This window comes from Bipolaris oryzae, assembly GCF_000523455.1.
Source record: "Bipolaris oryzae ATCC 44560 unplaced genomic scaffold scaffold_10, whole genome shotgun sequence".
Classification (NCBI taxonomy): Eukaryota; Fungi; Ascomycota; class Dothideomycetes; order Pleosporales; family Pleosporaceae; genus Bipolaris; species Bipolaris oryzae.
In genome coordinates this window covers 152,190-173,487 of record NW_006911286.1, presented here as the reverse complement: position 1 = coordinate 173,487, position 21,298 = coordinate 152,190, and the positions used below count along the sequence as shown (strand labels likewise).

General features: G+C 49.3%; 9 protein-coding genes across 9 annotated transcripts; 4 read left to right on the top strand and 5 right to left on the bottom strand.

Moving 5' to 3' along the window:
- Positions 1-701: 701 nt before the first annotated feature.
- COCMIDRAFT_83746 (uncharacterized protein) lies at positions 702-1,338 on the bottom strand (the record flags this gene model as incomplete). The annotated part of the gene is made up of 2 exons (XM_007685496.1): positions 702-977; positions 1,084-1,338. 2 exons carry the CDS (start codon positions 1,336-1,338, stop codon positions 702-704), a joined length of 531 nt encoding a protein of 176 aa, XP_007683686.1.
- Positions 1,339-2,060: 722 nt separating this feature from the next.
- On the bottom strand, positions 2,061-3,005 carry COCMIDRAFT_1455 (uncharacterized protein; the record flags this gene model as incomplete). The annotated part of the gene is made up of 1 exon (XM_007685422.1): positions 2,061-3,005. The coding sequence occupies one exon, from the start codon at positions 3,003-3,005 to the stop codon at positions 2,061-2,063; it is 945 nt and encodes a 314-aa protein (XP_007683612.1).
- Positions 3,006-4,233: 1,228 nt separating this feature from the next.
- On the bottom strand, positions 4,234-5,235 carry COCMIDRAFT_1454 (uncharacterized protein; the record flags this gene model as incomplete). The annotated part of the gene is made up of 1 exon (XM_007685421.1): positions 4,234-5,235. The coding sequence occupies one exon, from the start codon at positions 5,233-5,235 to the stop codon at positions 4,234-4,236; it is 1,002 nt and encodes a 333-aa protein (XP_007683611.1).
- A 1,425-nt stretch (positions 5,236-6,660) lies between these two features.
- Positions 6,661-8,734, top strand: COCMIDRAFT_1453 (uncharacterized protein; the record flags this gene model as incomplete). Its single annotated transcript, XM_007685420.1, has 12 exons — positions 6,661-6,702; positions 6,777-6,805; positions 6,864-6,882; positions 6,938-6,957; positions 7,008-7,039; positions 7,090-7,418; positions 7,467-7,601; positions 7,655-8,083; positions 8,135-8,238; positions 8,290-8,376; positions 8,429-8,663; positions 8,720-8,734. 12 exons carry the CDS (start codon positions 6,661-6,663, stop codon positions 8,732-8,734), a joined length of 1,476 nt encoding a protein of 491 aa, XP_007683610.1.
- Positions 8,735-9,363: 629 nt separating this feature from the next.
- Positions 9,364-10,225, top strand: COCMIDRAFT_1452 (uncharacterized protein; the record flags this gene model as incomplete). The annotated part of the gene is made up of 3 exons (XM_007685419.1): positions 9,364-9,488; positions 9,563-9,940; positions 10,003-10,225. The coding sequence occupies 3 exons, from the start codon at positions 9,364-9,366 to the stop codon at positions 10,223-10,225; spliced, it is 726 nt and encodes a 241-aa protein (XP_007683609.1).
- A 4,482-nt stretch (positions 10,226-14,707) lies between these two features.
- Positions 14,708-14,914, bottom strand: COCMIDRAFT_83479 (uncharacterized protein; the record flags this gene model as incomplete). The annotated part of the gene is made up of 1 exon (XM_007685495.1): positions 14,708-14,914. The coding sequence occupies one exon, from the start codon at positions 14,912-14,914 to the stop codon at positions 14,708-14,710; it is 207 nt and encodes a 68-aa protein (XP_007683685.1).
- A 411-nt stretch (positions 14,915-15,325) lies between these two features.
- Positions 15,326-17,782, bottom strand: COCMIDRAFT_58711 (uncharacterized protein; the record flags this gene model as incomplete). The annotated part of the gene is made up of 3 exons (XM_007685494.1): positions 15,326-15,625; positions 15,710-16,764; positions 16,828-17,782. Coding segments are annotated over 3 exons (2,310 nt in total), but the record flags the coding sequence as incomplete, so codon positions are not given.
- An 811-nt stretch (positions 17,783-18,593) lies between these two features.
- Positions 18,594-18,946, top strand: COCMIDRAFT_1450 (uncharacterized protein; the record flags this gene model as incomplete). Its single annotated transcript, XM_007685418.1, has 2 exons — positions 18,594-18,860; positions 18,914-18,946. The coding sequence occupies 2 exons, from the start codon at positions 18,594-18,596 to the stop codon at positions 18,944-18,946; spliced, it is 300 nt and encodes a 99-aa protein (XP_007683608.1).
- A 639-nt stretch (positions 18,947-19,585) lies between these two features.
- On the top strand, positions 19,586-20,356 carry COCMIDRAFT_57272 (uncharacterized protein; the record flags this gene model as incomplete). The annotated part of the gene is made up of 1 exon (XM_007685493.1): positions 19,586-20,356. A coding segment is annotated over one exon (771 nt), but the record flags the coding sequence as incomplete, so codon positions are not given.
- Positions 20,357-21,298: the final 942 nt, after the last annotated feature.

Sequence of the window (21,298 nt, the reverse complement as noted above, 5' to 3'; positions counted from 1 at the left end):
GTTCTGACGCATTGCACAGATGCGGGCGGTCCGTGCTCACTTCCGAGAGACAATATCACTCACAAATTGCCTGAACCTTAGCAAACCGGGTCTTCGCCAACACTGAAATCTCTCGCGTTGTCTGACACATCCGGAGTGGTCTTAGCGTCGGCTCAAAGATGTAAAGAGTCGTATTGAAGGCTGATGTATTCGACGGTGCGATGTACGCAGCGTTTGACGTGTAGTAAACTGCGGAAGACACTGTCTCGACAGCGAGTATCCTCAGTAGGTGTATCGGGTCGATGAATCCTGGAACCACCGGCGATTTCTATGCAGATTGGTCCTTCTGTTGATCTCCTTCTGAATGCTGGTTGCCCAATGCTTCAAACGGTTACGGAGTCTTTCCTACGCCTCCGGTTCTTTGAATCTTTCCGACGGGTGTTGGAAATCTCCGGGATGTATGTAGACTCCCGGCCACTGAGTGAAGTCCGGTGCCGAATGGTAATTTGTGCTGTTGGAAAATCGAACACTACGACCACTGCGGACACTCGCCATGCAAGCAGTTGTTCAGAGGATCTTGCCGTTGGGCTTGCCACAACTCAACTGAGTTCAAGAATGAAGTCAAACGTGGTAGTACCACAAATGATTGGTGATTCCAAGCGTATGACCCGAATTAGAATAGAGATATGTGCTCAGAGTCAATCATGGACAAGCAACGGTGTCTAGCAAAGCCGAAGTCTGTTCTTGAGCTCTCGCATTCTCATGCGCAATACTCTCTGCTTTACCTTCAGATCAGCTTTCTCTTTAGCTCTGATTCGTGCGCGTGCTTCCTTCTGTTTCCTCCGTTTTTCTATAGCTCTTCTTCGCTCGCCAGGTTCTCGTGGGTCCTTCGGCCTTGGCCTGTAGTGCTGGCGTGTACCTGGGGCTGGAGCCGGGACAACCCAAGTCGGTACAGCAATAGCCACACTGGCAGCACTGCTCATCAAAATGTTGCAATTCTCAAGGCCGCTTCAATTAAACTTAGAGCCTCCCGTCTCTAAAGCTCTTTAGTCTGTGAGCAAGCCTCTCTCGCTCTAGGAAAAGTTCAGCGCGAGCGCGAGATACACGCCAGTTCCTTTTTTGCTTCTTAACTTGTTCCTGCTCAAACTTTCGAAGGCGCTGGCGGGCAACGTGCAATCGCTCCGTTGCTGAAAGGGGTCGTCCTGAATATGAATGTGTTCTAGGGTTGTGCCCTGCGTGAAAAATGGTCTTGCGATTGACGATGGGTCGTGGAAGAGGAAAGAGTGGTTTCCTGGGCACTTTGGGTTTGGTTTGTCGAGATTCGGAGCCTCGGGTAGCGAACAGTGAATCAAGTGGCATGTAGTTAAGAATTGCTATTGTGCATAGGTAGTTGGCTCAGGTAAGGGGCTGGATTTCCTCCAGTCGATGAAGCGAGCAGTAGGAGATAGTGCAGAAAGCCCTTTGGGTGTGGATGCTGCTGGTGATAGAGTAATAATGTTGACGCTGGGTTGCAAGTCAGAACATTATAAGTAAAGTTTACTCTACTTAGTAGGGGAGCAGTACCGATTTGGGATGTGTTATTCAATAGCTGTATCGTTTCACAGACAGATCAGTGTGTATGGATGATGGCACTGAGGTATATTGTGGTGTAGGTGTGACGGTTGAGGTTTGTAATGGTAGATACGAAGGATGGTGAAGAGGTGGTAACTCATCGTGCTTACCGCACCTACTCAAGCCAAGTGCCAGGTAGGCGACAAAACATTATGGAAACTACAGTTTGCCCACAACAAGTCTTTGAGAAGGAGCCATTCACTGATTAAAGAATCTAAAAGAAAACAACGTGTGTCACAAACAGCCATCCTTGCAAACGATGATTTGTATAAACGAATATCTGAGTCAGTCGCTTAAGGAAGATGCACTTGGAAAATTCTGTTAGAATTATGAGAATCAAATCAAAACAATCTTTATATCAACCAGTATCTTAAGTTCTACATGAATCAAGAAATCCTTCATACTAAGTTATCACAAGCTCCACAACACCATATATCGATCCCCATCCTTGCACCCTCATGATTGTCCTTCTAGAAGACAAACTTCCGATCGCCCATAATACCCCAAAGCTCCTCTACCACAGCCTTCTGATCCTCAGGATTCGCATGGCGAACAGCAAAGTACACACGGCCCTCAAGAGATGGATCCCAATCGCCAGGGTTAGCACTAGCGACAATACCACCAGCCTCCTCCAGGATGATCCAGCCAGCGCAGACATCCCAGATCCAGACGCCACCCTCCCAAAAGACATCGATGATGCCTTGTGCGACGTAACAGAAATCGAGAGCAGCGGAACCGTTGGAGCGGACGGACTTGCACATGGCTCCGCCTTCCACCTTGGAGGTCAGAAGCTTGTTGTGTACGGACGTCCGGAGGGCCCAGTTTTCACCGGAGCGCTGGTTTCCCCATTCGATGGCGACGAGACAGGAGTTCAAAGATGGCATTGGTGGGGGTACGGCCTGAATCGGAAGCTTGATCTCGGTTCCGGTGAACGTATTCTTGAGGTAGGCGCCCTGGCCTTTGACCGCGTGGTAGAGATCGCCACGGAAAGGGTTGTATACGACACCGACGACGGGCTTCTTATCGACAGTCAAAGCCAGAGAAATCGCACAGTTGGGCACGCCCTTGGAGAAGTTTAGGGTTCCATCGATTGGATCGCAGACGAACGTAGGGGTGTCGGCAAGCTTGGTACCATGCTTAAATGTCTCCTCTCCAAGGAATCCAAAGGCCGGGTATTCGTTTCGTAGGCGGGATTCCACCGTATCTTCGATCTGCTTGTCGAACTCGGTGACTAGGTCGGAAGTGTTGTTCTTGTACTGTGCCACTGCAAGGACTGAGTGTTCAGCAGCTACCATGATCTTGCCGCCATCAATGGCAATCTCCATGAGTAAATCATGGATCTCATTGAGATGGTCGGCAGTCAGACCATGCTTGGATAGCGCAAGCTTGAAGCCTTGGGAGTCAGTGGAGGCCATCTTCGGGATCGTGGTACGTTGTGGCGCGGGAGTACTGATTGTGCTAGCAGGAGAAAAATGATTCGCAGACGAGTTTGAAAACTTGCGAATATGTATATGAGTATTTGCCGGAGATAAGCAACGTGGTTGAAATGCTGTTTGAGGACTGGGCTGGAGTCTGTCTCCGTAGGAAAAATTACTACGATTTATATCCATGGTGGAAAGGGTGGTGGTGAAGCGGTGGTGTAACAGCGGAAGTTGATAGAAGGTGGTTTGTCGCGACTGTATTTTGACAATGTTGCTATCCAGGTAGATGGGAGAGCTTTTGCTGTAGCATGTGAAAGCTTTGTTTAGTGTAGTACAAACAGCTAGCCTCGAATTCCAACATTGTGAAGGCGACATTGTGTCAAAGCATGATTGAAATCATCGAGTTCCAGGTTCTGGATTTGGCGCAAGGATTGAAAGTCATGGTTGAGGAACACCTGTTTGCTGGGGAGATTTAGTAAAAAGCACTGCTCTGTTGTTGGGCGATGGCGTGCCAAAGCGCATCTCGAGAACAAAACGGGCCGGCTTATGCTCTCACCTCGGCTCAACAGCTCTCTGATAGGACACGGCAAGTGCCACCAAACCACCTGGAAGCAACAATGCTGACTGTTTAATACACGCCATACAGTGAGGTAGCTTGGAAAGCGGGTCGCAGTTTCTGCAAAAGACTTGCATAGGCCAGGAGTATGTCTGGAGTCGCGCTCAAGCAACGTCACTTGGAGCTCTGTGAGAAGGAGGTAGACTGGGTGATATGATTGTTGCGCCAGTGAAAAGTAACACGTTAAATTAAGGTCGTTGAGGGTATCACTACGCTAAAGTTGTGGTCTCTTAGTTCGTCTTAATTACACTTCCCTCTCTTCGGCCCTTGGCCATGGTCCGCATTATGAACTACATCTTCGTGCTACACTGCTGCATCCACTCCACAAAGGTGCATCTTTCCATAAGGACGCATAGAGTGGAACCTACCCCAGGATTTCTCTCGAGTTTCATCGTCTTGGCTACAGCCGAGAATCCGCTTTCCGTTGGAATGCAAAACAAAAACAGAATGCAGGTACAGACAGGGATGCACTTGGAAGAAGAGACCAAGAGAGTCAACTAACCTTTGAGGCTACTTGACACAAGGTCGATGATAGGATTGCGGGCGGCAATGGCGGCTGCCGGCATGATCCGTTTTGAGTGTGTGGTAGAAAGATGCCATGATAGCTCAACCCAACACTCTCGGGCCACTTGACTTGCTCTTCTTCTGAACACCGCGGGGTATGAACATGGCAGGAGATGCGACGACGGCGGGAGTGCTGCTTGAGCCGGGCTTGTCCTTGTTGTCCTTGTTTTTGTTGTTCTTGTTCTTGCCCTGCTGCTTGTGCCTGTCTTCGCGCTTCGCGATGGGCTTGATCTCGGACGTGGCTCGCTTGATGAGGACCGGGTGGCTGCCAATGTACTTGCCCTGCATTTCCTTTGCGGCTCGGAAATAGTCGTCGGTGTCGGCAAAGCTGACGAAGCCATAACTCTTGCTCTTGGTCGACTTTTTGTCTCGGACGACGCGGGCCTTTGAGAGTGAGGGGTACTTTGCGAAGGCCTTGAGGAGCGAATCATCAGTGACTTCACCAGCAAGATTTCCTATAAAGAGTCGGGGGTGCAGAGGGTTCCACTCAAGCAGAGTCTCGTCCTCCCATTGCTTTCCACCTCCCTCGCGAACTACGGTCTTGCGCTTTCCGTCGGGTCCGAGACCAGTGTCGGCCTCGTTGGCGGCAGTAGCTTCTGGGCGGGCGGCGACGCTTGGATTCGCGCCCTTCTTCGCGTTGGCGTCGGCCGCGTTGTATGCGCTGTTCCACTCCGCAATGCGTGCCTCTTCCTCGGGGTCGTAGGCGCCACCATACCCGCGGTTCACGGAAGGAGCAGCTGAGTAGGCGGAGGCAGGAGCACCCGATGCATAGGCTGAGTACGAGTAGTTGTTGTAAGCATTGCTGGTCGGGTAAGCGGGTGCTTGATATGGAGCGCTCACTGTGGCTTGCGAGAAGTTTGCGGCGGCAGCAGATGACTGAGGGGGCGCGTGGGCTGCTACCGAGCGCGGTGTGAAGCCTGGAAACATGGTGGGATTGCTCTGAGCTCGCGCGCCTGGATTGTTAGTGCTGTTGTTAGGTCTCGAAGGCGAGGTCGAGTGAGTTGCAGGCGGAGGGCGGGCGGGAAGAGAGTGGTGCGGCTGCATGGCGTCTAGGCAGCAAGGTGAGGGGCGAGGGTGAGGTGAGTTCAGGGTGGTGATAGTGAGGCAGTAACTCGGGCAGTGCGACGGTGATGGTGAGGGGCGTTTGTATGGCGGGAGTTAATGCCGCAGAGAGGGTGTGGCACAGGCACAGGGCACAGGCAAGTTGTGAAAAAGCGGGTGGCAGGTGGCAGGGCTGGTGGTGGGCGGCGTCGGAGATCGGCGTTTGAAGGGCGTGGGAGGGAAGGGCGGGCCGGTGCAAATTGGCAATTACGTGGGATGGCGTGTGATGGGGGCGCGGCGTGACGTTTGGTGTTGTTATTTGTTGCGTGTGCGTGTGCGTGTGCGGCTGCGACGGAGAAAGAGCGACGCAGTCTCAGACATGGCCCGAAACCCCCGGGTCACGTGCCGGCCTATCTACTCTACTTACTACAGTACACTACGCTATCGTACACTGCAACCAAGTACGTACTATCTGCCTGTCAATATACGCGGCTGTGCGGCCATCCCTCGGCACATTCGGCCTGTCCGCCATCCACACTGCCGCCATCCCACCACCTCTCCCGCCCATGGCTGTCTAGTACTAGCGACGGACTTCCAAGCAGGCACAGCACACATCGGACAACATTTGCTTTGACCCGCTCCCCACCGGCCTTTAGCCTGGCAATCTCGCCCTGCCACTCGCTTTCCGGTGCCTATGCCTGCCCTCTAGCGTGTCCGACCACCCCTGTACGCTGCCCCTCGTCCCGTAATGCTGTGTTAAGGCTGAGGTGGAGGGGCCGGCGTCATGGTGTGCAGAACAGGCAAAGACGGAGCGCCTCAAAGCAGCCGCATCTACGCGTGTCCCCTTTCGTCTCCGGCCGTCTGGCCATGGCCGCTGTGAGTGTGTGCGCGCGCGAGAGAGAGAGAGAGGGAGAGAGAGAGTAAGAGGGTGAGAGAGCAGGTTGAGCGAGGCGTCGTATTTGCAGCCATTGGCATCGCCAGTCTACGTACTCGCATCCAGGCGGCCCCATCGGCAGGCTGCTTGCTAAGCATGAGCAGTGTTTGTTCAGCACGCAGCCAAATGGGCAGCGCAAGCAATTCCTCCGTACCAACATGCGCAATTGGCAAGGGCCGCTTACGGGGCATTTGGCCTTACCGCCGCGGCCGAAGCTATCCTCCATGACCTGTGATGCTCGGACTGGGATCTGGTGGGACGTGCCACCATTGATGCAATAGGTAGCCTGCCCCGCTTGTTTCCAAAGTCTTTCCGGCGACTACATTATCTCAGAGACCCCCACCAAGCTTCCTCTTCCTTCTTCTTGACAATCACCCGCTCAAAAAGCTTCAATTGCCCTCAACTGTTGTAGCCCGGTCGCTGCAACTTTACCCCGCCATCCCCCTCCACCCAACAACCACACCTACACACCTCTCTTCACCACAAAAGCAATCATGACTGAGGCTGTCGGAGACTTCGGCCTCATCGGCCTGGCCGTGAGTATACTTCAGCCATGCATTGTCATGGCTCGCATCTTGGATAACTCGACATGTGCTGACACCAATTCTAGGTCATGGGTCAGAACTTGATCCTCAACGCGTAAGTCTTCTACCGCACCCTCTACGAAATGAATGAATGCAATACTGACATTACCTAGTGCCGACCACGGTTTCACGGTACGAGACACGTCTTGACAACTCATCGGGTTTAGAAAACTAACTTTGTCCTCAGGTCGTTGCTTTCAACAGAACGTAAGCACTACAACTCTACACCCTCAGGAACTTCACTAACATCCAGCCAGCGTCGCCAAGGTCGACCGATTCCTAAACGATGGTAAGTCTTGTACTGCAATTGCTTGCCAACAAAACTGACAACAAAAACAGAGGCCAAGGGCAAGTCCATCGTCGGTGCTCACTCCATCGAAGAGTTTGTCGCCAAGCTCAAGAAGCCCCGCCGCATGATGATGCTCGTCATGGCTGGCAAGCCCGTCGACGACTTCATCGAGCTCCTCCTCAAGGGAGGCGCCGAGGAGGGCGACATCATCATCGACGGCGGTAACTCCCATTACCCCGACACCAACCGCCGCACCAACTACCTCAAGGCCAAGGGCATTCGATTCGTCGGAACTGGTGTCTCTGGAGGAGAGGAGGGTGCCCGCTACGGCCCCAGTATCATGCCCGGTGGTAACGAGGAGGCATGGCCCTACATTAAGGTACGGAGTCTATCAAGAATTGACGAGGCATATCTGACGGTCACTTAGGACGTCCTTCAATCCATCTCCGCAAAGTCCGACGGCGAGGCTTGTTGTCAATGGGTCGGTGACGAGGGTGCCGGTCACTACGTCAAGATGGTTCACAATGGTATCGAGTACGGTGACATGCAGTTGATCTGCGAGGTGAGTCAAAACAGCGAAACAGCACAGAAATTCGAGACTGATGGAAAATCCAGGCCTATGACATCATGAAGCGCGGTCTCGGTATGTCCAACAAGGAGATGGGCGACGTTTTCGCGCAATGGAACAAGGGCGTTCTTGACTCCTTCCTGATCGAGATTACCCGCGATATCATGTACAAGAACGATGATGACGGCACTGCCATTGTTGAGAAGATCCTGGACTCTGCCGGTCAAAAGGGTACCGGCAAGTGGACCGCCATCAACGCTCTCGACCTCGGTATGCCCGTTACTTTGATCGGAGAGGCCGTCTTCGCTCGTTGCCTGAGTTCCCTCAAGCAGGAGCGTGGCCGTGCTGCTGGCCTTTTGGACGGCCCCAGCCCCAGCTTTACCGGTGACCGCAAGGCTTTCATCGACAACCTCGAGCAGGCTCTTTACGCCTCCAAGATCATCTCCTACGCTCAGGGTTTCATGCTGATCCAGAACGTAAGTTGGACTGGTACCTCAGCCAAAAGAATTGGGCTAATATAGTTATAGGCCGCCAAGGAGTACAAGTGGAAGCTGAACAAGCCAGAAATCGCCCTCATGTGGCGTGGTGGCTGCATTATCCGATCTGTATTCTTGAAGGAGATCACCAAGGCGTAAGCACCAGCAGGCTGCAGATTTCAGCGCAGTAGACTAATCGTCTTTAGATACCGCCAAAACCCCGAACTCGAGAACCTGCTCTTCGACGACTTCTTCAGCAAGGCTATCCACAAGGCTCAGGCTGGATGGAGAGAGTAAGTGGTTTGCTTACGAAATTGGCAAAACAAAGTGCTGACAATATCACAGCGTCGTCTCCAAGGGTGCTCTCTGGGGTATCCCAACTCCCGCTTTCAGCACCGCGCTCAGCTTCTACGACGGATACCGCGCCAAGGACCTTCCCGCCAACCTTCTGCAGGCGCAGCGTGATTACTTTGGTGCGCACACCTTCAGGATCAAGCCTGAGTGCGCCAACGATACATACAAGCAGGGCGAGGACATCCACGTCAACTGGACCGGAAGGGGTGGAAACATCTCTGCCTCGGTAAGTTCCATGAATCAAGGCATCAATCAGGTTGTAGAAACTAACGTTTTTCGCAGACATACAATGCTTAAGCGTATCGTCCAGAACTTTTATTGCAAGAGCACACCACCTTGCATAAGGTTCACAATTAAAAAATAATCAATGTGCAGAGCAAGATAGCACATACCAGAATGAATAATGATTCACATGTCCAATGTCTCCTATGCCTGAATGAACGCAATATGTTATTTTAGCCCATGCGGTATTCCGTATTGTTAGAGACGCTAGCCCAAAGCAGACTCGTCTAAGCATGTACCCTTGGAAATGCCACCCCGCCATGAGGTAGAGTAGTACATAACGGTACTGCATAGTCGGGACCGACTCGGTATCGTCTGGGACGATCAATTGGGACAAAGATAGAGGAAATTCATGCACGAGGCCGCACCCTACGTGATTGGTGCGCTATCAAGCGCGCCGGAGCAAGTCTTGGCGACGTGAGCGCGGAAAGTTTACCCCCCCAACACCACAACACACTGTGTCGGCTCCGAGCTTCAACAGCTCCCCATACGCCCGCGCCTCACCACCACTTGGCTGCGCGCGCGCTCTTGCTTTTTCGTTTCTTTCATTCCTTTGAATTGCATATCCACTGCTTGTATGAGTCTTTGGCGTTAGGTCTTTAGCGTGTGCACCCGGCAAGACGAAAGAGGACCCTTGGTTCGCCATGGCGGACAACAAGCGCAACAGCGTTGCGGGCAAGGTTGCGACACCGAACCTCAAGGCCGGCACCGCATCCAACAAGGACGTCATTGACGCTGACTCCAATCTGTACAAAGCCGTGGGATCGCGGTAAGCCTAGCTTGCCCCTATGAGCGTCGGACTAGGGAGATTGCGCTGTTTGGGAGTATGCTGACAAGCAGCAGCATCAAGATAACATGCGCTCCCGGAAAGAATGTCCTTGAGGGCACTCTCTTTACGGCCTGCAACATTACCCACGCCATAGCCATCAACACCGCGCCTGCCCCACCGAATCCCTCCGCCTCTGCTCTTAGCCAGCCCGGCGATTACCATATTATCCCTTTTGCACACATTGAATCTTTTGAGATTCTCGGATCAGGCGAGCGGGCGCCTGAGTCCACAGCGGGCTTCAACGGAGCACTCCCCAGCATATCCAAGGTCGACCTAGCGGCACTACAAGCCCGTGAAGATCAGACGATTCGCGAAATGAAGAAGAAGGATGCGCAGAAGGGCAAGGGCGTTAGTGCAGAAGCGCAGGAGTTATTCGATGCCATCTCGAGGACGTGAGTTATATCCAGTGAATGCTTATCTATACAGGAGCTCAGACTGACATGCAAACGAACAGACTACCGACCCGCTGGGCAGACACTCAAATTGTAGTTAGCGACTCAGTTTTGATCCAAGCGCCATACACACTCGACAGCATCCGAGCACCTGCCGACAAGGCGCAGGCTGAGAAGCACGTGCGCAAGATTGTCGAGCACTACTACCAGCGCAAGAAGGGAGGACAAGCAGGAATAGCGCGCGCTCCGGTTGCTGTGCCCAATGCTCCACGAAAGGGTGGCTAGATGTACTGTGGCTTGCATGGAGTTGGCTTGCTGCACTTTTTTTTTGAGGTAGAGATTAGATCGAAGGATGGTCACGATCTTTTCGACATGCAAATCCCCGCATAGAACGGTTAGCAGCTAGGCATATGTGGCTAGATTACCAAACGAGCCGCAGAGCCTGAGAAGTCTTGCGCATCAAGGAGGAAGAAAGAATGGAAGAAATTAGTGAGAGGCGTGGAATGTTCGAGAGTATGCCGCATGTGATCGCCATGGAGCCAAGGCTACATTGTCATCTAATATGCGAAAGTGAGAGTACCCATATTCAAATAAATCACAAATAAAATGTTCAAATCTCGAAACTACTTGTGTTGCTGGTAATATGATATGAGGGAATACCACTGAGGACTGAGATGTATGGTTTGTAGGTGCGATACGTTGGGATAAAAGACCGTGCTATTTCGCGTTCTATCAACACCATCTCCCAACTTCTCTTCCAATAACCTCCCCTTTTTTACCCGTCCATGATAGTATACTTGTACGAACCAAGCCTGGTAGGCTAGAAAGGGACAAGCCCTACCGTAAACACAGTATGAAAAGATAGATCCATCCACAAATTCTTCTTCTTCTTTTTTAAAAAAAGCACAGCTGAAGACACATTTACGTAGTTGAATCCCTATTATACACCACTTTTCCACTACCACAAAGACCCTTTTCCAACCACCACCACTACCAATCAGCACAGACACAACTACCTTTGCCTCCGTACTCCATATCTCGCTCCAACCCTAGCCTAAGTCCTAGATAAAAATAAACAGCCCTCAAGACTGGTGTGAAAAAAATAAGCCAAGCATTCTCCCCTGCTTTCACTTTTCCTCTTTTCGGCAAAAGGTTATTCGTCACCCCTATAGCAAGTAAATGTCACCCACTCCCCTCCCCCCATAAGCAGGGCCCCCCCTTACTAAGCCTTTAAGCTAACTAAATCCCTCGTATCTTATACTTGTAAAGTAAAAAAGAGAGAAAAAATATACCTCTCTTCTCTTACTTCTCTCTTACTATCTCTCTCTCTTTTTCTCCTCTGATTTTAATTAAAGAACGAAAGAGAGTAGAAAAGAGTAGATTACAGCGCTAGATAGTGGAGAGTATAAAGATACGAATTAGGCTTATTAAGATAGAAAAGGTGTTGTACTAACTCACCACCCCTGGTGACATTTTACTCAGTATGAGGGCTTGGGGCTCGGGGCTTGGGGTTGACGAATAAACTTTGCCCTCTTCTTTTTTCCCCTTTGAAACCATTTTTACCTTACTCAACAATCTCCACTTTTAGTCCCACCCTTCTCTCGTAGTTTAATTTAAGATTAGTTCTCTTTAGCGTTAAAAAAGAAAAGTTAGACTTAGTGCTTACGCTGTTGTACGATGAAGGCCCTTTTTTTAGTCTCTCATCCTATTCTTTCTCTCTATTTCGGACATTTTTTTCGTGTAAATCCTTTTTTATGGGTGGGTGTAAAAGAGGTACGTGCTATTTAGCTTGATTGGAAATTACGTGGACTAATTTTTTTCCTTATGGTGTGTAAGTATATAGGGAAATTGAAATACGCCCCCTTTAGAATGTAAGTAAGGTAGACATTCATCATCCCCGTCCTCACCTCTTTCTCACAAAATCCAATCGCCTTTTTTTTAAGTTTATTAGGAAAGATGAAGGTTTCGATTATCGCCACGATATTGTCACTGACGTACCTCGCATCGGCTTGTTCGTATAAGAATTCTTGTCAGAGGTTTGGTGCTGTAAGTTCCCCCTCCCCCTCTCCCCCCTCTTCCTCTTTTCCTTCCTCCCCCTTTCCACATCTTAAGTGCAAGGGCTGACTTAAAGTGACTTGGAAGGTTGATGCAAGGTCTGGCTGCATACCAGGCACCGCGGATTCCTGCGCGTGGCTTATAAACCAGGGATACGGAGATCCATGTGCGAAGCAGAGCTTGAACTGTCGACGGGGGAATTGTGTAAGTGGAGCACTATCCTTTCTGTGTTGTTTTTTGTGGGAGGACACATGGCTGACGCGAGTTGTTTTTTCTAGACTGATTGCAAGGTTGTTGAGGATGGGACGACGAGGTGTCGTGCGTGTCAGGTTAGATGCTGTTGAGGTGGAAGCGAGTACTGAAAGAAGCGTCGTGTGATGATGGGGTGACGTTTGTGGTGAATGCTACTGCTGTGGCTGCAGGGAGCGTACGACTGCTGTCGGTTATTCCTGTGCGAGTCTGTACAGTTGGGATATATCCACGGACGACGAGACAGGCGAATCTGGCTATCGATCCAGTCCGCTTACACTTCGGAGCATGTCACACATAACTTTTGGATGATGTGGTCTCGAACTTGGTCCATCTGGATCATCTCGTTACCAGGTGCTATCGTTTCGTAGTAGAAATGAGGCTCTTCTGCTTGTCTGCGACTCGGCATTTGGTTTGCCTGCTCTATCTCACATCCATTCCACGTCTCGCTGTAAGCATGATCGTTTATCGATTAGGACATGAAGCTGTGCTGCTTTCATGGAGACGCAGACGTTTGGCACTATTGTTTTCAGGTCGTGTTGTACCATTGCCGGTAGGAGTCGTACCATGATGTCAACTTGGTCCGAAAACGTAAATCTAGTATTGATTCTTTCAACCTAATCGTTTCAATTCTTGATGGAAGAACCGGGTCTACAGCAGACCTACTGCAGTCTGCTATGTCCGAAGAAACAGACAAAGGTGCGATACAGATCTCAACCAGGTCTGACAAAGGAGCTTTGCAATTGTATTGGAACAACTCGGTCTATACTCGTAAGCGTTTCACTGATAAGAGTAAAACCTCAAGAGTCCACAGCGATGAGACGGACTCAAATTTGAATCCCAAGGGTTCATAGCGACGATACGGACTAAAAAATACGAATCTTGAGAGTTCATGACGAAGATACGGGCAAAAAAGTAGTACTTCGCCAGCTCGTTCAAATTTTATTCTTCTATCCCGCCCTACTGCTTACTGCAGGATTCAGCCACAAGGTTAATAGATAAGTGTAAAATATCCTCGTAAGAACACAAAAATCCTCAACGCTAGATAAATGACCATCCGAGAGTTAATTGAGATTGTAGTAAAACCACGGCTGTAGAGGTTGAGAAGAGCTATGGAACAGTACGATTGAGGACAGACGTTTTCGATATAGAAAATATACCAATCCAGCATTTGGGACTTCGACCGGGACCCCCTTTATGTTCCTTCCGAAGTGACATACTCCAATATGCATTTTGAATTGCCTAGACTTGCAAACAATCTCACGTAAGGAAATGCATACGCAAAGATACCGGGATTTTAATGAACTTGAAGACTACACTAACATATATAAATCGATGTCCTCCTTTGCGTTGCTTCACTATTAACGGGAAACATCATTATCAACGGGAAACATCACTTGCATCTGTCTACTACCTCTCCTTGCGACTCGATAAACCAACTGCATCATGAAGTCAACAATCCTTCTCAGTACCTTGGCCTTCAGTGGCTTCACTCTTGTATAGCCCTCCGTCTCTCATTTCATATGACTGTATGAAGCTAACTTTACAACCTACTTTGGGCAGAATTCTTATGTTCCGGACAAGTCAAGAACCAAAAGACCCTGACAGACTGCTGCGTTCATTTAGGAGGCACATGGAAATCCAATGGATGTCATCTCCCGCAATGGCCTAATCATGGGCATGGTGATAATTGGGACTCGTGCCTTCAAGAGGATCCAGCTAATGTTATCTCCTCGTGTACTATTATCTGAATATTTTTTGTACAAAAAGAAGTATGAGAAGGCAAATTTGCAGATTGATCTGGATATAATAGGATTGTTACAGCTTTGGCTGCATATTGCGATTACGCTCTAGAGAGGTTTCGTGCACGAGGAAGTACAATCTACTTAGCTTCCAAGAATCTCTTCGCTCATCGCGTAGCCGTGTGAAGATGTTGGGAACCCCCACATTCAGCCAGCATCCAGTTTCGTGATGAATATCAGCCCAACCAGCTCAAACACTAGCTCAAAACTGACCCGCAGAATAAGCTACCACAGGTTTTAGCCCCCATGTAGTAGGGTTTCGAGGTAAAGGAGAAAAAAACAGTCTTGGAATTAAGCAAGAAACAGATACAGTACCAAAACCTAGCCAGAAACCAGCGAGAAGAGAAGACTAGACAAAATAAAAAACCAGCCAAAGGAATCAACCGAAACCCCATTTCGACAAATAGCCAAATGACGAGGTAGAAAGCAAGATAGAAAGCAAGCCAGGAAATCATCTCTCCGCATGATCCGCCAGAGGCAAACAGCGCGCGCGTAGCTGTGCCTTGTACCATATATAAAACAGATAGCCCTATCAGTTCAACTAGCAATTATAAAAAGGGGTACAGCTTGAACAATAGATAGAGTAATGCAGAGCTCAAATTACACCCCCTTTCAGCACCGCCGGTCAAACTGTCCGGGTTACCCATTTTGTATATGATATTTATGTTGTGTATTGTGGGTAGTCTCGTCTAAACCCCTCTGAGAAAAGAGCGCCCGCGCTGAGTAGCATCTTGACTACCTTATCATCGTTTCTTAATGCAGCTAGATGTAGCGCGTGGCTGTATAATCGACTTTGGGAATCAACGCAGTCATTGGCGTTGGCGCCTGCATTGAGGAGTATCTGAACTACCTGCAGGTGGCCATTCATTGTAGCTAGCTGCAACGGGGTGCCCGATTCATCCTGGGCGTTAACGTTGGCGTCTGCATTAAGGAGTATCTGAACTACCTGTTCGTAGCCTCTTGATGAAGCTATCTGCAGCGCGCTGCCGTAATATCCAGCCAGTTCGTTCACGTCGGCGCCCTTGTCGAGCAGCACTTGTGCGGCTTCATCGAGCCCGAAAAATGACGCAATAGTCAAATGGGGTGAAAGATAGAGAGGGAAGATAGAATATCCGTCATAATATATGTTAAACCATTTTGAGTAACGCAAAGATTCTGGATTAGAAAGTTTCAATCCGAGCTGCACCAAAGCGGTATCTTTGCTTCTGTTTAATTTGGCTTCTCGGAAGTGTGTCGGCCAGAACATACTAGAGTATTCAAAGAAACTGTAGGTGCCATGATATTGACCATCTTGGCCTAGAGTGCTTGTCTCGGATCTTGTATCTTGGTCAAAGATGCTGATGTAATGTAGACACTGCTCTGCGAGAGTCTTGTGCGCGTGATGCATTGCAATTGAATGTTCCCATCGCAAATTTTGAGGCACGGTCGCAGATGGTGATGCCTCCGCCATAAGAAATTCGCGGGCGGTCTGATGGAGAAAATAAACCTTCCCTTGATATACTGAGACGAACAGCCCACACCACGATCTCAGACGAGACTTGAAATCTCCTTCTCGTTCAAGGCCGAGCTCTTGCAATGACTGTGTAGTCACTTGTATCTCTGTGGCGATATTCAGCTCTAAGACTGTAAGTGCTCGCCCTGCGGCCAACAGGATGGTTAAGACCTTGCGGACCATTGGCTGGTCTTTAGATTTGCTTAAAATCTTCTCGTAAACCTGGCTGACAGTTTTTGGTAACGATTTGATAGCTGACTGAACACCATTCTTAGTCTTCTTGAACCCCTCATACTCCAAATAGTCAAACACCAGATATACCCAGAGGTAGGTGCGGTGTTCGATCTGAAGCAATACATCCAGTAGATCAGCTTTAATATCGTCTGAAAGTCGTTGGTCACTTGCTAACCGTCCAACCCGGTACTCGATAACACGGTTGACTTCATGACTGATGGTTTCAGATTCCTCTTCTCCGGGTATGTGGATGTACGGAAAAGACTCAATCAGGCCTTTGAATTTCCCTACAATCTGCTCGTATGGCCGGCTCGTCATGAGATATCTTAATGTTCCATGACTCGTGCGAGACTGGCCCTCGATGTTGCGCATTAGATCCTCGAACTCTGACTCGGCACACTCATCCAAGGCATCCAGAATTATGATGATCGGTCCTGTTTCACTGTCTTGCACCGCGTTTTTTAGAACTGTCCAGAGTGACTTTGTTGAGTTTACGAGACCCTTTCCATCTGAATTGTACTGTTTTATAGCATGCTTAAGTAAAGCTGGCTTCTGGTAGAAGAGTTGGTGTAGCAGAGCGCAGAGCGCTTGGCGGACAGTATTGTGGTCCTGGTCTTTGAAGAAGAAGTAGCAGACAGTCGCCGAATCCCGTAAGACATGGTCTACTAAATACTTTGCTAGGACCGACTTACCACACCCAGGGTCTGCGGAGACTAGCAGCGGCCCCGCGACGTGTTTGAGCCATTTCTGAAAGTGGGGGTTTCCAAGAAACCAATTGCACGTGCCTTCTACTCGGTCTTCTACGCGATTCTTGTACCACTCGTATGTGATATCCTGAGTGCCCGTGGTAAGACGAAATAACTGGAGATACTCTTTTTGACGATCCGAGAGCTCCTGTTCGCGTACTGTGTGTTGCATCTTTAATCGCTTCCGCGCAATGTTCAGATGCTCTTCTGCAATAAGCTGGTGCTTTGCAACAGTCTCTTGGAAGTCTAGCATGTTTGTAAGTATCAGTATTGACCTGTACGACAATTACCAAAAACCTGTAGACTCACCAGAGAGAACGTCGACAATCTTCCTCTGTGTCTGCACCTGGTCCAACGGAATCATGGATAGCACTTCCTTTGCGTACGCTGCTGCCGTCCCTGCTGCATACATCTGCCATTGCTTATTCTTATGTGAGTCAGCGTAATCGCAGACACCTCGAATCACTAGACAAGGGAAGCTATTCATGAGGCCTGCAGCCTCCATCTCAAAACAAAGCACCCCACCAAGCTCTGAGCTAAGTCTGTCTCTCTCGGCAGCTGTCTTTATAACCTGGTTACCAGATGCGATTGTTCCGTGATGAACTACCACTTCCCGCTGGCTTGGTTCTCGAGCTAATAAACGATCTTTATTACAATCTTTACATGTAGTACCTCCCTCATGGTTGTACTCCGCTTCGAAGAGATCGTCTGAGCCAGCAGCTTCGCGCCTAAATCTAGGCAGGTTGGCAAGCTTAGAAATATATCTCCGCCACAAGCCTCTCTCTCTCATATGATTTGTCTCCACTTTCGTTACGGCGTTAAGGAGTATCGTAGGCGGCGAGTTGAGCGAGCCTACTCGCTGAAACCCAGTCGGGGTAGCCTTACCGGAGTCATACTGCACAACTCCACCATGCGTCATGTATGGGGTGCTGACTACGACATCACCAAGTCTCACATCAGTGTCCTCGGTGGGAACACCGCCTCCGATACCGACCATTAGACAGAAGCGGGTTGAGGTGAAAGTCGACTTCATCTGCATGGCGACTGCTGCAGCAGGGTTGGTGCCTATCTGGCCTTTGGGCAGGCAAGCGATCACGACGTTATGGTGGCCAAACTTTCCGCAGGTGTAGATGTTTGTGTCGCGGGCATCGTATGTAGGCGTCTCGTGCTCCTCATCGAGCAGTTCTTGCGCGGCTGCCAGCTCGGCTGGGAGGGCGCAGATCCACCCTACAGTGTAGTCCTCTAGACATTGCGGAGAGGCCATCTCTAAGCGTTTTGGGAGAGGAAATAGGGGTCTCAAACGCGTGCTTGCTCACGTCAAAACCGTGTTCCCATGATCGAACAAAGTGAAGGCTGTAGAAAGGGATGCGAACATGGCGAAGCAGGCTGAGCAAAGGCATTCCGCACTGTTTAAAGTGTCAATCTGCTCTCAATGAGGCTGAAAACCAGCCTCTGTCATTGGCCGAGCTTGATCGAAGCGGCGGGTAATTTTGGGGGCGAGAATGGAGGGGAAAACGAATGGTTGGTTGGTTGGTCAATCTTTCCCGGCTATAGGCGCTTCTTCGAGTACCTTTGTAGATGCTCCTGCAGCGCTGCCAGCAGAACTGTAAACTTGCTGGTGTAGACTAATGTAGCCAAGCTTTGCTGACGTGTCTACATGGCTTATTAGATATCGCTACACAGTTCTCCTCTTCTATCATTTGGGGTTTCGGTAGCAGTAAGCTCACTCCCGCATGTAGCTAACCTGTGAAGTAAAGGATTCTACAGCTGTGATCAGAATTGGTTCCATGTTCGGTAGCTTGATTTGTCCCAAGTGCATGGTCTTCATGCCAAAGGAGTTTCTTACTTCGTGTTAGCGTCAATAGCGCGCGTATGATGATTTTTGATGCCTTTGGCAATAAGGCTCTCCTGTAGATTTCAACTTCACTGAATCGATAGCACTTAGAGTAAGTGTACGGCCATATATCCATTAAAACTTCGCCGCTACATTCAGTCTCGTCAAACCACTTCCTTGCCCACTCGGATTGTCAGAATCCATGGCATTTTCTATCCCTTTCTCCAATCGCCACACCGATATGTCACGGCCATGCTACTATTGGGCAGGTGACTCGCGGGGATATTATTCAGCTCTTAGCACGCCTCCTAATCTCGATCGCGATGTGCTTTCCATCCTTCCATTCTTCGAGACACAAAAGCTTGAGAACTCATCGCGAAAACAAACCCGCGTCCTTGCGGGCAACGAGAAGACTGACTCCAATCAAGCAAGGACAAAGATACCAGTGAACAACTGCAACCAGCACTCGTTTACACACCCCTCTGACTTCGCGTTTCCCAACTACTCGGTAATTTAGACGAATCCCGAAATATAGACGATAAATCACTGATACAGTACAAGCGCGCAACAACGGCTAGCGTTGGCTTCGCCTAAACGGTCTATCAACCGATTTACAAGATGACTGGCTTACGCCTTGCGGATGTCGACTTTTCACCGCTTACTTTCGGAACGTGTGAGGAATTCCTTTGTCTTCCATTCGATGGTGGGAATGCCGTGCCACAACGAATCAAGCTCTGCGCAACGTGTCTATGGGGCTATGCAATGGTGCGTTGGGCATGCATACGGAATTTTCGGTCGTGGACACAAAGCGGATGCCAGTTCTGTCGACTTGTTCTTGAGATATTTGATACATATGGACCATCGATAGACGACGCCTCAGGTCTTGGAATTTACCATCACGGGAAATGGATGCAGATCGCCTGGATGACTCCTGATCGAGCTTCAGGACGGATTGACGTTTATGACGTTCTAGACGAGGGCCCTTTTGCGACTGAACCGGCTCTAGCGGTCGATGCCACTGTGCCACAAATTAAAGATATCATTGGCGATACAGGTTGCAGTCAAGCATTACAGTGGCTCAAAGATAAGCTAGCATTGTGTGACTCAACGCATAATCATTGTGGACGCAGAGAAGGAACACCCTTGCCGAGGAGGGTACTTGATGTTGGCAGAGTGAACGACAGCAGCGTTACTGAAGACCAGGATATTCAACTGATTGAAACACAACATGGCGTTACTGATTATATCTGCTTAAGTCACTGCTGGGGAAGCGACGAGATGTTTAAGACTACGATAGAGAATATCAGCGAACGAATGCACAACATCCGTTTTAACGATCTGCCAGCTACCTTCAGGGATGCAGTCAGAATCACTCGCGACCTTGGCAAACGACACCTCTGGATTGACAGCCTTTGTATAATACAAAATGATCCCAGGGATTGGCGTGATGAAGGTTTACGCATGCATGAGATTTATGGTAATTCTTACTTGACGATCGTTGCATCGAAGACCAAAGGCCCGGACGACGGGTTGTTTTCCGTATCTTCTCGATACAAGCTCCAAGACTTCTTGTTCATGATGGACAGAAAGCAATTTGTCATGCATGTACGACAAAAAGTCACTCATTTCAACTCCATTGACTCTTTTCCTCTGCTGAAGCGGGGATGGGTCTTCCAAGAGCGAATCTTGTCCCGACGAATGGTGCACTTTGGCCCTCAAGAGCTAGTATGGGAGTGTATGGAGATGGAAGAATGCGAGTGTGGCAACGTTGACGAAGGCATCAGCTGGAATTCGCGCACTCCACGCAAGTCGCTTTTGCTGATGGAGGGTAACCCTTTCTTGTGGAATCGGATAGCAGCGGCCTACTCGAGCCTGAGTCTCACGAAAGAGAACGATGTTTTACCTGCACTCTCAGGTATTGCAAAGAAACATAAACCAGAACCCGAGGCAAGGTACCTGGCAGGGTTTTGGGATGGGAAATTCATGATCTTCCATCTCTTGTGGTACGTACAGCCGACAAAAGGGTTTTTCCCAGGTGACTACAAAAACACTATACAAACCCGGCCTTCGCCGTGGCGTGCACCGTCATGGTCGTGGGCCTCCGTCAAGAGCACCGTCATCTACGACGAGTTCAGCAATTTTTATCCGGCAGTTGAGATCGACGAAACCAGGATCATTCCCACTGGTAGAGACGCCACCGGGGAAGTTATATATGGGGAATTAAAACTACAAGGCTCTGCTACTTTGATCAGTTGCCACATGCCCGAAGATCAGAGCAGTGCAAATTGCAAACAACAGCTCAACATCCGCTGCATGGGTCTGAATGTCAACAATCTGGCTCTCTTTCCTGACTATGACTGGTCCTTAGACCAGAACTGGTCGATTCATGAAGGCCAATTGTTATTCTGTCTGCATCTAGCAACCACTAGGTCTAACACAAACAAGACTGACGGTATATGGAATTCTGATGAAGAAATCTTTGATCCAGATGACGATGTCTGGTTCGTGCTACTGGCAAAATTCGCAGAGGAAGAACCGGTTTTTCAGCGAGTGGGTATGGCGAGGCTTAAGTGGAAAGACTATACGAAACAGGAAGAGTTTAGGGACAGCTTCAGAGAGTTTGAAAGGTTTGTAATTTTTTGAATAGCGATAGAAAGTGGAATTTCTGTCTTTTAGGCGCTGGATGTCTAGCCTAAAGTATATCCAGAAATAAAAAGGGCTGTATCTACTATTACTAGGAATTAGGAACTTGAAGTTACTACGTGAAGCAATACGTATGTAGCGAAGTACCAAAATCTGATCTACACGCGTTTAAAAAGAAGAGTTGGCCGTTACAGACGCTGTGACACTTACCTAAGCCAACTTATAAGCGTTAAGTTCATATAGTTGTCTATCACCGGTCCTGATAGCCTTAGTTACCTGAATTGTACTCTTTTAGAGTCATGG